Here is a 15,830-nt window from a genome sequence, read left to right as displayed (position 1 = left end):
GCCCGCTGCTCCTCTCAACAGTGTATTTCGTCACTCTGCCTGCTCTGCTCTCCCCTCTGGTTCTGGTGAATTCTCTCACCCTCCCGCGCTTCTGACTGTACCCAGTGCTTGTATAAATAAATAAATCTTTAAAAAAACAAAACAAAACAGAATTTGGGATCTTAACAGCTCTTCCATGAAATTTCAGAAAACTAACGACACTTAATTTCTAGCATCTATTTTCATACTTAGAACAGACTTGAGTTGTGATGTGGCTGTCTCCAGCTCTCCTTTTTTTTGTTGCTCCTGTGTCAGTAGTTCTTGGGTGGTCTGTATAGAATTGCGTAGGGCAATGCAGTTTTGCTGCAAAATTTGCACCTGAAATTGTATAAGAAAACTCCTTTTCTATAAGGTAAAGAAATTTCTTTAAAAATACCTTACATGTGTAAGAAAATTTTTCTAAATTTTTCTTAATGTTGCTGGAGGGAAAAGGGGAGTTATCTATATGATACAGTAAAATATATCAAGAGTACAGTGTCTTATAGCAGTGCCAACCCATAGAACTTTCTATGCACTCTGCAACACAACAATCACTGACCACAAGTGACTGTTGAACATTCAAATGTGGCCATTCAAAATGTGAACTGAATCTTCAATTTTGTTTAATTTTAATTAATTTAATTTATATGTGGCTAGTTGCTACTATATTAGCAGTACATGTTACAGAAACAAAGAATTGTTTACAAATTCCTTAAGCAAAATCTTCTTTATAATGAAGGACAGTCATTGGTTAAAAAAAATATATAAATATGTAATGCAGCTATTAGGATTTGAAACTGCTAATTGCCTTGCATATATAGAATTTTAAATTATAAATTACACATAGCTACCTCAAATAACAGCTATGAAGGCAAAAATATTATGATAAGATATTGAGAATTGAAAACAGTAGCACAAATATATTCCTGATTATTTTACTTATTAGTACTCTTTGCTTCAAGCATTAGCTCAGTCTAATTTTTATTTTCTATCCACATCACATACATATAACATTAACAGAGATTTAAGTGGAGAAAAGATACCATACCATGAGTTAAGAGTTCACCTCTATAATGCCTGAGACAAATTAACTTCTCTTGTCATTAGTGACCTTATTCATAAATTAAGAGACTAAATGATACCAGAGTCCTTTCTTAATTTGTAAGAAAATATTTTTAAATTGTAGTAAAAATGTTAACAGATTACTATAGAAAAGTAAATAATCTAGAGGAAGTAAAACTATAGATTTAAACATATAGTAAAATATCAGCTTTTCTTTTTTGGTTTCACTTTCCTAATATAAACGAGAAAATGTCTACCTGTTTCCTTTCCACCTCTACTGTTGATCCCATTTCTTGTATTTTAAGTAGCATGGCTGATTCAGATTTCTCAAGAGATTCCCTTAGGTGCCTCTCCCGAGACAGTTGTCTCCTTAGCTACAAAGCAACGTTGTAGTTAGGTGAGACCCAGGAACATCACAGAAGTTTAACAAAGATCAAAGTCATCATGTAAAGTTTACCAGACATACCGTATCACCCCCAAAACACTCTTCATTCATTTACCACTACCCAGAAGCCTTTTTTTTTCTTCCTAATGGATAATCTTATAAGAAATGCAGAATCAAATATGTGGACCATGTCTTCCTATTGTATGTCTTGTTTCCAAATTTCCAGTCAAGACCCATTAGGAAGTTGCAAGCAGCATTTGAAAAAGGTGGCAAGGGGGAAGCAGGGAGGGGAGAAAAAAACAGAAAGATGAAGTAGTAAGAAAGGATATTGTTCTGTGAAAAGTGTGTGTGTATAGGTACACAGTGTTGCACTGTAAAATATGTCTTATAATGGATTGCTGTCAAAAAAGAAGTTTGAAAAACACTAATATCATACCTTAATATATGTATTTTCTGTACTACTGTATTTTCTGCCTTTGTTTTTTAACTTTCCCTATATTTTGATTTCATCTACATATATTTTTTATCCCATAGTACTACAAACATATCTCTGAAAACTTTCAGTTCTGTTTTGGAATTTAAAAGTAAAAACAAATAATAAAGTAACCATTAAACAGTAGACAAAATTGACACTTAAGAATTTGGGTATATTAATCTTATTTCTGTCAATAAATATGAAGTGAGTCAGATAAAGATATAAAGGTTGAGTCATTTAATAATGAAGAAATCCTTTCCAATTAAATGGGAATTGCAGAATGCTATTCATTTCATGAAGAGATGTTAAACAGAAATATTTTTAATCCCAGAGAAATACAGATAACTTCTCTAAACTATACTTATATTTTAAACCATTTAAAAAAAGATTTTAAAAGTAGGAAGAGACAAAGACTCTTGTTGGCATGAAATTGTTACAAGATAGCCCATTTTGAAAATATTCTATGATTTTCTAATCATACCCCGAATATTGAACATTCAGGTTTTTCCAGTTTTTCACTATTCTACATTATTTTTCTGAACATGCTTGTGAATAAATTTTTCGGTCTAATTATTTCCTTAGGATGAATTCCTATAAGAGAAATCACTAGGTTAAAGGTATAGTTTTTAGACTTTTGATACATTGTGATTTTCCTTCCAACTTTACCTTATCAGTAGTATTTGAATAAATCTCATCAGTACTACATATTATCATTTTCTTAAATCTTTGTTAATCTAATAAATGAAAAAGAACATCTCAACATATTTGCATTTCTTCAGTTGTAAGAATAAACAATCATACGTTAATTAGCTATTTATATAATTTCTGAACTGTTCTTATGTTTTGTCCATTTTTTTGTTTTGGGTTTTTTAGTCAATTTTAAGTTCCTTATAAAGGAAGGTTTTTAACTAATTTGGTAAGGTTTATTAGTTTCGATTATTTTTCCTACATAACTTGTCAAATCAATTAAGTCTTTTATAATTCTGTTCTTTTAAGTTTAGAAATTCCCTCATCCAATGATTAGTGAATTATTACCATCTTAAGAAAGGACGAGAGTTTTCAGTTTTGGCTCTATTTTTGAGGTTATGTTACACTTACTTTATCCTATAGAGTAGCTTAATATACTTTTATAAGTTCTGAATCAAATAATATAGTATAATTTGCTCAAAATGTAATATGCTTTATAAAGGGAATTTTTATTTGATAATTATACTAAAGCATTAAAGGCAACCCATCTGTTCAATGTTCATAAGAATTAGATTTTTTTCCCTAAATCATTCACTTATTTAATTTTAAAATTAAAATGACACATAACATTGTATTAGTTTTAATGTACAATATAATGATTTGATATATAAAGACAATATGAAGTGATTATCATAAATTCAATTAACATACATCACCACACATAATTAAATATTTTTCTCATTAAGAGAACTTTTATGTTACACTCTTAGCAACTTTCAAATATACAACACAGTATTATCAACTATAAATATCATGCTGTATATTATATCCCCAACACTTATAACAATTTCTCTCCCCTCCCCCCCATTCTGTCTTTGGAAACCACCAATTGGTTCTCTGTATCTGCATGTTCAGAACCATATTTGTATATATGTACTTTTTATTTATATATATATCTATCTTAGGAAAATATATACATTTATTAGGTCTCTGTATAGTCCTCTATTATAGGCCAAATTGTATGACCCCAAAATTCCTATGATTACATATGAATGGGATACAATTTTAAAGCCCTAACTCCAGTACCTTAAAAAGTGAATCTATTTGGACAGTCTTCAAAGGAGTTCAAGAGATTAATATACAATGAGGCCATTGGGTAGATCCTGTGTAATGTGTAAAGTCTACTTTACTAAGAGGAGGAAATTTGAATAAAGAGACATGTAGGATATGTCCAGAGAAAATACCCCGTGAAGACACAGGGAAAAGGCTGCCATCTGCAAGCAAAGGAGAGAGGACTCAGGGAAAAAACAGATCTGCTAACTCTTGATCTTGGACTTCTAATCTTTTGGACTGTGAGAAATAGATTTTTATTGTTTAAGCCACCCACTGGCAATTTGCTATGGTAGCCGGAACAGATTAATTCATACTTCCTGTTCTATATACCCTCAAAATGCACCTGTTTGACTAGAACAGTACTTATGCAGGTAACAGAGTTCAAAGAAAATTCAAGACCTTATAGCAACACCATGAACTAGTACTTCCCTAATAAAAAATAAGTGTCAGTCCAATGCACAAAGGATAGTCTTTTCAACAAATGGTACTTAAACTCTGTACACAAAAATAAAATTTAAAAGCTTCTACTCCACGAAAGATACAGCTTAGAAAATGAAAAGATAAAGACAGGGAGAAAATATTTATAAAGACACATTTGATGAAAGACTGGCATTCCAAAAAATATAAAGAACTCTTAAAATTCAGTAAAACAAACAGTTATGAAATGGATAAAAGATCTAGCAGATACCTCACCAAATAGGACATACAGATGGCCAATAAGTATATATATATATAAAATATATATGCATATATAATTATATATTATATATAATATATATGATATGTAAGTATATATTGTGTATATATACTTATATATAAGTGTATATATACTTCTCATATATATATATGAGAAGATCCTCAATTCATATGTCATTAGGGAATTGTAAATCAAAGCAAGATACCACTATATAGCTATTAGAATGGGAAAAATGCAAAACGCTGAAAACACCAAATTCTGATGAAGGTGTGGAGCAACAGGAACTCTCATTCATTGCTGCTGAGAATGTAGCATGATACAGTCCTTTGGTAAGATAGGCTGCAGTTTCTTGAAAAGCTAAACATACGCTTGTCAAATGATTGTGTGTCCCTAGTTATTTAGCCCAATAAGTTCAATATTTATGTCCAGGTAAAAACTTGCCTTTCAATGTTTATAGCAACTTTATCCATGACTGCCAAGACTAGAAAGCAACCAAGAGGTCCTTGGACAGGTAATGGATAAACTATGGAACATCCATACAATGGAGTATTGTTCAGTGATAGAAAAGAGTCATCAAACCATAAAAAGACATGGAGGACCTTGCATATGCTAAGTGAACCAGGCCAGTCCCCAAAGGCTACCTGTTGTATGATTCCAATAATAACAAATCACAGAAAAAGATCAGAGGTTGCCAGGAGCTTAGGGAGTAGTGTGGGGGGAGGGGAGGTTCAACTATGTAGGGCACAGAGCAGTTTTAGAAACTATTCTGTAAGATACTGTAATGAACAGAGTGAAACAATATAATTAACGATGTCTCAATACTGATTAATCATATGTAACAAATGTACCACACTAATGCAAGATGTTAATAATGGGAAATCCTGGGGGTGGGGAGGTTGGAGGTAGATAGTAACCCTTTCCTGTTACAGTTTTTCTATAAACTTTAAACTATTCTGAAAAAAGTCTACTAAAATAGTCAAAACAATTTTTAAGCAATAAACTTGCTATAAACTATGAATAATCATGCTATTGTCAGTAATTACTGGAAAATAAAATGCACTGTGTAAGAGAATTTTCCAAATAGTTATACTTATCATCTGGCACACTAAAATTTCTAACTTTAAAAACTTTGTATGAGAATTTCCCTAGAACATGTATCTGTCCTTCTGTTTTGTATAACACATTTTAAATGTAACTTAACTATTATTTGGGCTAATGTCTATTATTATTCTGCCAGAGAACATTGAGGTTTTTAGGCCACTGTTAGTATTCAGTTATTCTTCTGACTCTTCCACTGTTTTCATAAATTTTTAGTTACAACCACTTTTAGCAGCCACCTACTTTATAATTCCCAATCTGTTGTCTACTAAAATTTCAGTTGAAATGTGAGAGTTTGAAGGTAAAATGAGATGAGCAAGCTTATTAAAATCATTTTAATTTAAACACAACTTTTGTTAAAGTCTTTGTATGAAAGTCTCTAGTTTATGGGTAACTGCATGAATTTTGTGGTAACTAGTTCCTTTTTGGCTCACTGAGCATCTTAAAATTTCTGGTTTTATAGCAGTATTGAGGCAAAAGGCAGTCATTATTATATAAGGGTAGGTACTTTCACCTGAATTTCATGTGGCATACTTTTTAAATCTTCCTACTATATGGTCACATTTTTTTTTTTTCTGCTTCAAACATTTCTTTTCACTTTAGTTTGACTTCCCCTCAGCAAATCCAATTCCCCCCCTCCGCCCTATTTTTACATACCTCCTGAATTCTAAGGTTCATTTTACGTTTTGTGGATTTCAGTTCTTCTTCTATAATGGCTGCATTCTTCTAAAAGTAGAGGGGGAAAAGGTTACAATTTGAAATGAAAGAAATTGTCTATAAATGGTATTTTGAATATGGTTTAAAAGACTTATTTTGAGTCTGAAGTAATTATTACAGTGAGATTTAAAAAGAAAATTATTTTATTACTTTGATGCATGACTTATATTATTTCCCCTTTTAGGTCACATTTACCTCTTCTGTAAAATTCAAAAATCAGAATCTGGTAATTACTCTGTGTCTGTGTGTTTGTGTGTATGTGTGTGTATATATATATATATGTATGTATATATATATATATTTAATTGTTCTATATCTGCTGGCCTCAAATATTATCCATACTTACCAGCTGAAACTGAAAAACACAAGTTTCACAACTTAATAATATTTTATGTTGTTTCTTATGGCATCACAATTTAGGATGTAAAACCTCAGAGTTGTCATTGGGCTTTCTATATTCTACCTTCAGTCCCTATTCAGTATCATAGTCTAGCATATCTTTCTTTACAGAATATTCCTCTTTCCACCCAAAACACAACCCTAGACTTAATAAGGTTTATGCCTTAAGTATCACCAGATTCTTTTTCCCTGCAACCAACCTCTTCTCTTACAATCAATTTATACCATTGTCAGTTTTTCTATTCTGAATGTCACGTATCAAAAATCTTAATCATTCCTCATAGGATCATACCTAGCTGCTGACTACTCGATTCTGAGATCTTATACAATTCCAAGCTAATTTACAACTTATTCCCAAAACAAATCCTCACTCTTAGCTAATTTATGTATTTTCCCTTACCTGAACCCAATAGAAAGATCTATGTCCAAACTTGGGTTACAGGAAAAAAATAAGCCAAGTATAATCTTCAAGAAGCAACTTTTCGGGCCTCCCCTGGTGGCGCGGGTGGTTGAGCACCGCGCTGTGAAGCTGTCCGCAGCCTCTGCAGCGCCAGTTCAATCCCGGCCAGCTGGCCGGTGAGGGTCCCACATGGCGCAGCAGACCTCTCCTGTCACGCCCACTGCTCCCCTTAGCAGTGTATTTCATCAGTCTGCCTGTTCTGTTTCCCGCTCTGTCTCTGGTGAATCCTCTCACCCTCCCACACATCTGGCCTGTACCCTAGTTCTTGTATAAATAAATAATCTAAAAAAAAAAAGAAGTAACTTTTCTCTGGGCCTCAATACTTTTATCATTAAAATGGGGCAATAACCTACACCGTAACCTTTCGCAAAGATTAAACAACATATAAATAACATATAGCACATCCATTACACTGCCTGGTTGGAAAATAAAATTGTTTCTTTTCCTAATCTTTATTTTTTGCTGCCTGTGTGTGTGCTCCTTAAAATATCCTTACATTTCCACTTAGCCTACTAAGGGAGCAGCTAAAATCCTCTTTGTTGAAGTTTACCTACCTTAATCTATTCTAGATAGAACATGTGTACCCTCTCAAACCCACTTGAGCACAAAGAACTTACTTTGTAATATTCACTTATTGTACCATGCTGTCATGTAACATTTCCTGTAACATGGCCTGTTATTTATTTTTTTTAATGCTATGTCTCATCTCTCAGTTAATGTGTAAGTTCTTAAAGAGACAGTACTTTAAATCCCTGGGCCATTCTAATGACCTATACAGAATATGGGTTCTTTAAATATTCAATTACTGATAATATACAATAGATTAGGTTATCAATGTAGATAAATTTCAAATGTCAGGAATTCTCATATCTTTATCACCTATTTTTAAAAGTCACTTTTATGGGTCTTTTGCCTCCTCCAGCTAACATAACTGTGAATCTGTATTTTAGAACTCTGGACTCAAACCTTTGTCTCTGAAGCAATCTCCAGAGTGGCAGTCAGTCTTTGCACTTCATCTTGTGCCTTGTCTTCTTCCTCTTTTACATCTCTCAGCTGCTGGCGCAAATTCATTACTTCAAGATGCAATAGCTTCAGGTCCTTAGAATGTTCTTCCTGTATTATAGTCAGGTGATCCTTCAGAAAAGCTGCCAGACAGCATAGAGAGGTCATCAAGCATTTGAAAGGTCAGGAAAGGAGTCAACTCATGAAACACCCATACAGGATCAAATTTCTGATGATTCTCTCCTCTCTATACCTGTTTTCTGTGGATTCAAATCCTTGTCAGTTTGCAGACGAAAGATGTTCATCTTCAAGGACTGGATGAGGCGTTCCAGATGGCACATTCGATTTACCAGAAACTCACAGTTCCTCCATAAAATATCTGTTTTTCCCGAACAAATTACCTCATTCTGGATAGGACTAATGCTGTTCTGACTCACAGGTTCTTCTAAACATTTTGGAGGTTCCAAGTGGCCTCTGTGTAAAGATCCCAATGTAACAATATTATGCAAGGCAAGTGTGTACTATGGTAATCCCAACCATCTAGTCAATGTAGTATTTCTACTAGAATAACATCTGTTAGTCCCACCAAATTTAGAGTGTACTATTAAACAGAGGATGGGGATGGTATCAGTGACGTTTTAATATTTATTTTAATCTGAATTTAAAAATTTTTTGGTATGTAAAACTTGATACAAAGAACATGAAATGAGAATTCTATAAGGATGAACTAAGAAAGTTAGCATGGTGGCAATATATCAACATGTCTTGAGAAAAATTTAAACAATGTCATAATAACTATGTGTTAACATATAATCAACATTGATACAAATTTAATCTTTAACTGCCAGAGCTATTTCATGGAAGCATGAGACCAACTATACCAAGTTTAAGTCTTAAGGAGAGACTTTCAGAAAATACATATTTTAAAGACAATCACACCACTATATTCAATATTGACTGATTAAGCAACCAGACTCCTGAGGTCATTGATAGTCCAACAGTTAATGGCAATAACTTCTTTAGCTGCACAAGGGGAAAAACAGTCCTTTTGAGTACCTTATTCTCAATTATGAAAAATTTTTAAGACTTAAAATCTTTTAATTTATAGTAAACTTGGGGGGAAGGAATGAAAAATATATACATGGGATGAATCTAGTTTACCTTAATATTAAAGGCTATTTTTGATTTGAAAAACAAGAACCAAATTTTTACTTACATGAAAAATTACATACTTGTTTTTCATCAAGGATTAAAGGTGAATAGGATATCAAAGTTTGTGCACCCAATACATTAAATGTCTGTTTAGGGGAATAGTGGTAGTAGCACTATTATAGGATGACAACTCTCTTAAATGTGCAAATATTTTCGAATTAATGCTCAATGGAAACTTTTTCCCAATTCTGTTGTAAATATCCGCTTTATCTGCCAAACCATCCCTACTGTGACTTCTTAATACTCAGCGAAGGAAAATTCTCCAACTTACAGCAATCTAGTGTCATTTGATTAGTTTTCCTTTTTCATGTTACCTTTTTTCACCAAAGTTAAACATTATTAGGTCATCTCTCAGAGAACTAGTCTGTTCTTCAACTATTCTCATTCTTTGCTGAAGTACTGTGAATGCTTCAGAGGCTGTAGGATTGATGTGGGTTGGAGAGACAACTGGTCTGGACATTGCAGTTTCCATATGCACCTGAGATTAAAGACACAATTTTAATGTATTTTTATTATTGTTCAAAATAGTCACTGCCCTTTCCTGTGGGAGAATTATATAACCGTTATGTGGGGCTCAGGAATAGTCATGTGTCCGGTTTTGCTTTATTAAATGTAGGTGGGAGCTATAAGAGCCAACTTTTCATTCATCCTCTCTCCCTTCCCCCCCTCTCCCTGTGAGGTGAGCAACATTCCAGACCCTGTGCTCCATGTGCCATGATCCCAGAGTAAATATCACATGAAACAGGGCCTTGACCCATCCAGTACACAATATGAGTAGTAAATTTAAGCTGTTATAAACACTGAGATTGTTCAATAATTTGATATTGCATCATCATAATCCAGTCTATCTTATTACTACTATTAGACACACACTAAGTTCTATGACTTGGCTGAGGGAGTTATTACCTGTGTCATTACCAGCCATTTTCATTTTAATACATTCCCATTCTAAAAAAAAAATTCTACACTTGGACATTGAGCTTAAAATAGATTTGCAAACTATTCTGAAGCAGTGATTTTTAAAATTTGTGAACTTCATAGCAAAGACTCTTTGGAAGCTATTAACACCAAATATCTAGATTCTAAAACCAAATCACATGAGAATAAATGCTAGTAGTACTCTTTCAGGTAACAGTGACAGAAGCAGAATTGGCCAGCAGTGCCAACATGTAAATGAATCAGGTGTCCAAAGTTCAATATCAGGTCATGGGTGAAAACTTCAAAAACATTTTTTCAATTTCATCTGCAGACATTTCTAAAGTAGACTGTAAACCTTAACTACAACTAGCAAAAGTGTTCAAAGCAAATGTGCTCACAGAGATCCCACTGGGATATCAGTGACAACTTTCTGGCCAACTCGCTGTGTAATCACATCTCTCTTCCCCTCACATCTCTCTTCCCCAGGCAGAAGTGATTCTTAGGACCCAGGAATAAAAGAATGAGAATTGTTCCTAGCTCCCAAGAATAAAAGAATGAGAAGACTGCTGGTAGGATTTGACAAAAAAATGTGATGACAAGTTGTGGAAAAGCTTAGTTCTTTGACAATACTGCTACAACCATTAAGGACATTTCTTCATTCTGAAACAGCTCTTCAATCACCTATCTTCCTCTTACAAGTCCCAGGGAATGGCTTCTTTTTCCTTTTATTCTTTTTTGTAGCTTTATTGAGGGATAACTGACAAATTGCATGTATTAAAGGTGTACAAGTGATGATATGATATATGTAAACATTGTAGAATGGCCACCAAGGTCAAGATAATTAACAAATCCATCATCTGAGATAGTTAAGTGTGTGCATGTGTTAATACTTAAGATCTATGCTACCAACTTTTAGTATAAAATGCCATGTTACTAACTATAATCACGCCATGCTGTATATTAGATCAGAACTTATTTGGAAAGGTAACCTATAAAATTGGGGAAAATATTTGTGAACCATTTCTGGTAAGGGGCTAACATTAAAAAATATATAAAGAACTCATACAATGCAATAGCCAAAAAGCAAATAATCCAATTTTTAAAATGAGCAAAGGATAAGAATAAACATCTTCCCAAGGATGACATATTGTATGTTTATGAAAAAATGCTCAACAGCTCAACATCATCATTCACATTAGGGAAATGCAAACCAAAACCTATGTCCCATTTTCTCCCACCTGCTGTCTGCCTACTGCTGACCTAAAAATAAATCAGACCTGGAGTGGAGAGAAAAGGCATGGAAAGGGTATGTGTACTTGGGTTTTATGGCAGACTTGACTGGCTCCTTTGTCCTCTCTCCAAAAGAAGTTGAAAAGTTCACATACCCAACATCCCTACCTGGTATATCCAAGTGACACATCCTGAGTCAATGAAATATTTTTCTCAGGCATATACTTGCTGGAGCATGTGGGCAGACTTTTGTTTTTCTAACAAAAAGGATAGAAATGATGGTACCTGTCATTTCCTTCCTTCCTATGATGCCCAGAGCTGAGGGTTCTCTTTCAGTAAGCATGTAGTGCCTCACATTTAAAAATAAACAGAGACAGGCATCATCTCATATGATTAACAGGAAAAGGTCAGAGCAGCTCAGATTAACCTGACATTTTTGGCAAAATCAGTAACTTCCAAACTCTGCTTATGGGAGAAAAATTAACTCAGTTTTTTCTGTTGTTTGCACACAAAAGGATCTTTAGCTGATAGATTGTTGGAGAAACAGAAGATAAATGACAAGCAGCGCTGAAAGTGAGTGGGGAAGACAGTTTTGTGGCAAATTGTTAGGATCAGGTAGGTGATTGTTAAGGACTGTTTATAATTAATTTAAATCAGAAACCTAACTTATGATAATAGTACAAGTAACAAAAGTCCATCTTTAGGGAAAAAAATACAGGAAATGAAACACAAGTATCTCCACATATTTTGAATGGGATAGATACCTATCTGAAATGTTTTCAAGTTAACTAGTGAAAATGTCAGTTTTGTTGATATTTCCCTAAGGTACCTATGATATGTATAAAATGCTTACATTTACTTTACAGGGTGTGTACATATTCTATCATAAAAACAAAATGAAAACAACTCAAATTACTTCATTTGCTTAAAAAACAAATTCCATGTATGTTTAAGAATTCGATTTGCATCATTGCCCACCTGAACCTAATCTATACTGGAACTTCTCAAACTTTTAGAAAGTCCAAAAAAAAGGGAATAAACTTGGCCCCCCAGCTTCTGAGGGGGTGTAGGTTTTAAGAAAATTCACCCTATGAGAAAAGAAATTGAGGTGCCTAGATCGACTGCTGGTGGACAGAAGATAAAGCTTTTGAGTGAAATACATGGTGTTGTTCTTGAAATATCATCAAAGGAATGTGTTCAGGTCATCAAAGAAATTGCCTCAAAACAAACAACAACAAAAAGTCAATCTACCCTTTGGGGATTTATTAAAAACAAGGACATGCCTGTCTGTGACTATGCAGGTACCTCTTATTTCTCCTTTTCCTAATAAAGCTGTGCTTTTAAAATGTAAAAAATATATACAAGCAGATCTCAGGGTTAGTGGTAGATCCATCCCCACCTAACCACCATAGGGAAAGAACTGTCAAGGTTGGAAGAGCTCTTGAAGGAAGGGAGAAAGCAATGGTGGATGAATGCCCACCACAGAGAGAGTCTCTTAGTCTGGGAGCCTGTTAAAGGAAGAGCAAGGTAAGGACTTGTGATCCAGTGAATGTGTGGAGCCCGGGGTTTAGAGCCAGGAGAGATTCTCATTTTCACTGCTGTTACTCATACCCATGCCTGTCCTCCCTCACCTGGCAATGGTAACAAATGCCACTTTGGGGACTCGTTATCCACTAGCCATTTAGCAGATCCCTACAAACTAACTCTATGACTTTTCTTAGGCTTATAATCTAATAAGTAAGGTCGTGCAAGAATTGAATCTAGCTCTAATTGCTAATATTCCAGCAGAGACTGCAGCTGAAGCAAATTTGTGCTTTGCTGTTTTTGAAATGCGGCAAGAATCACTGAATGAAGACTTAAACCTAAATTTGGATCCTGGTAGTGACAATAAAAATACTAAGATATAAATTTCTATTTTCATAAAAGTTCACTCACAGCTACTTTCATAAATATATCATCAAGTTAATTCTGTCTCTATCCTTAAGGAGAGTATTTCCAAGGAGATCCTAAGCAAGTATTAATACGAATGTCTTCAGTATTACACTATTAAAAGCCAGGTTTCTTTGAAAAGGCAAAACTTGCTTTTTGGACAAGGCTCCAATCACAACTACATGCTGGTAGTTCCAAAATAACAGGCTAGGAATACAATGTTCTTTATCACAACCACTGGAAAATAATTTGGTTACTGTCTCGGTTCGCTCATACATCCAACAAACATTTCCTGAATGTCTAGCTGGAGCCAGACACGGTTCTGGTACTTCAACAAAACTTAACCAAAGTCTATGCTGTTCTAGCACAAATATCAGGTACTGAGGAAACAGCAATGAACGAATGTAAATTCCTGACACCTGCTTTCTAATAAGCAGGCCAGAGAAGATAAGAGGCGGCAGAAATTAACGGAGAGATGCCGTTTCTAGGACCTCATAACCTCCAATCTCACAAAGAAGTAAAAGTGGTACTGAGGCTTAACTGGAGGCTCTCTCAGGTGGCTTTCCTGCCTCCCTCTGCTGGAAGCAGGCAATGCAAACTCCCTTCCTAAGCGAGTTTCACCGACACCAGAACCGAGACGCTGTAAGCTTCGAGGTCCCCAGGGAGAGACTAAGCGAGGCAGGTTTGGGTGGCCTTTCAGAGCCGCCGACTCTCCCGAGGAGCCCGCACCTCCTTGCCGGCTCACCCGCCCACGGCCTGTCAGCCTCACTCCACACTCCAACCGTCCCCCTGTGGCTCGGTCCGGCGGCAGGCGGACCGGCTCCCATAGAACTAAAGACGCCGTTTAAAACTACCCGCGGCCCGGTGTGGTCGCTCCGGTACGCAGGCGCACCTGTGGCAGGGCATGCCGGGAATTGCAGCTTTCCCGGCCCAGGAGGGCCCTGCGCCCGGGGCGGGACCCAGGCCGGATTCCGGCGGCGCGCACGGAACGCGCAGCCCCGTGACCCGGATGACGACAGGCCTCCATTGTGCTCGCGAGTGGAGCACGCCGGGATATGTAGTTTCCGCTTACTCACATCACGGAGTCCTGTTCTGTCTGCTTTGTCAAGTTGCTTTCATCTCCCTGAACCTCTGGCTGTTGGATAAACCGGCAAACACAAACCCTGCAGCAGGCGAGAGCCCAAGATTAGAAAGTGGTTTAGTTTTAGGAAGACAAAGTATCAAGTCAGTTCGGAGTGATAGGAAAGTAAGCTTTTTAAGATGAGTATTAAAATGTCGAAAACAGAGTTCAAGCCTTGTCCTCATTAAAGCAAAGCCCAAACCCCACGTCGTCCTCATCCAGGAAGGCAAGAAAGGGTTTCTGCTTTCTTGTCTTTCTTCAACATAATTTGTTTCTTGTGCTGTCAACAGATATATGACTCGGTGTCTCTAAATCTGACTGTAAACTACTAAGAAAGAAGAAAAAGCATGAATCCACGACCGTTCGAGTTGTTTTGCTTAAGGAGTGGGAATTCACATTTAAGGAGAGACCTGCAGTGAAAAAACACGGTTGTGCAGAACACCTGCTACCACTCCCAAGCAAGTGGTGCATTCCTCTGTTCTCCCTGGGGCGCAGCTGAGAATAACTTCAGCCCTCAGAAGACTGGGGTTGAGTTCTCATTTGCTTAGTGAGTGGCTGAAGTGATCTGGTTCTTCTGGCTCTTCTGATAATTGAGCCTCAAACTGGGATGAAGAGAATGGTCAGTAAACCACAGCTGTGAGATATTCATCAAACTGATCCCACCCAGTGAAAAAGAAATGAGCCCCGCATATATTATTCAGGTAAAGAGACCAAATAAAGCTTCTAATATGAGAGGGGGAGTATTCTAGAATATCAGTGTATAAAGCCAATTATTCTCTCAGTATGTACATTTTCTTTTGCAATAACTTCTGGTTTGTGGAGATAAGGGAGATAACAGATAATCTGGGCTTCAGTGGATCTCCCTATTAATTAAGCATTCAGGAAGCCAGACTGATCAAATTTAGTGTTTTTTAATTTCTTTTGCTCTGTCCACTATCTGGCAGACCTATATAAGAACTTAAGTAATGACAGAAAAGAATCTTAAGTCTTCAATAAACTAATTCATCTATAAAGAACCAGTCTCTAAATACCTGATAATTCATTACGAAATGGCTATGCGGGAGGGGGATATAGTCACCCAAGGACAGTGCCTAATAGAGGATAAATCACTGTGGGTTCTTCACCCATGTGTACAATTGCACAACCACTCAGGGGACAACAATGGGGCTTATTAAACCAACAAGAGAAATAGAGCTCTCAAGGCCACAAGTGTCCGGCTCTCTCACCCCAGTTAGTTTCCAGTGTCCAAAAGTCCTAAACAAAAGTTGCTCATCTAAGATGGCTTGTGCCGTCAACAAAGGCATGGAG

The 15,830-nt window shown here is 35.9% G+C and overlaps 1 protein-coding gene across 1 annotated transcript in view; it reads right to left on the bottom strand.

Moving 5' to 3' along the window:
• CCDC150 (coiled-coil domain containing 150) overlaps positions 1–9,797 on the bottom strand; it is a gene marked incomplete at both ends in the record, with an annotated part of 66,893 nt that extends 57,096 nt beyond the window's left edge. Inside the window, 6 exons of the mRNA XM_084228741.1 lie at positions 228–357; positions 1,338–1,454; positions 6,193–6,261; positions 8,078–8,256; positions 8,367–8,587; positions 9,640–9,797. Coding sequence (XP_084084867.1) covers positions 228–357; positions 1,338–1,454; positions 6,193–6,261; positions 8,078–8,256; positions 8,367–8,587; positions 9,640–9,797 — 874 coding nt within the window. The remainder of the gene's footprint in view (positions 1–227; positions 358–1,337; positions 1,455–6,192; positions 6,262–8,077; positions 8,257–8,366; positions 8,588–9,639) is intronic.
• Between the last annotated feature and the right edge of the window lie 6,033 nt (positions 9,798–15,830).

Source organism: Talpa europaea, assembly GCF_964194135.1.
Source record: "Talpa europaea genome assembly, chromosome: 1".
NCBI lineage: Eukaryota > Metazoa > Chordata > Mammalia > Eulipotyphla > Talpidae > Talpa > Talpa europaea.
Note: the sequence above shows the minus strand (reverse complement) of the source record. Positions and strands in the feature narration are given on the sequence as shown.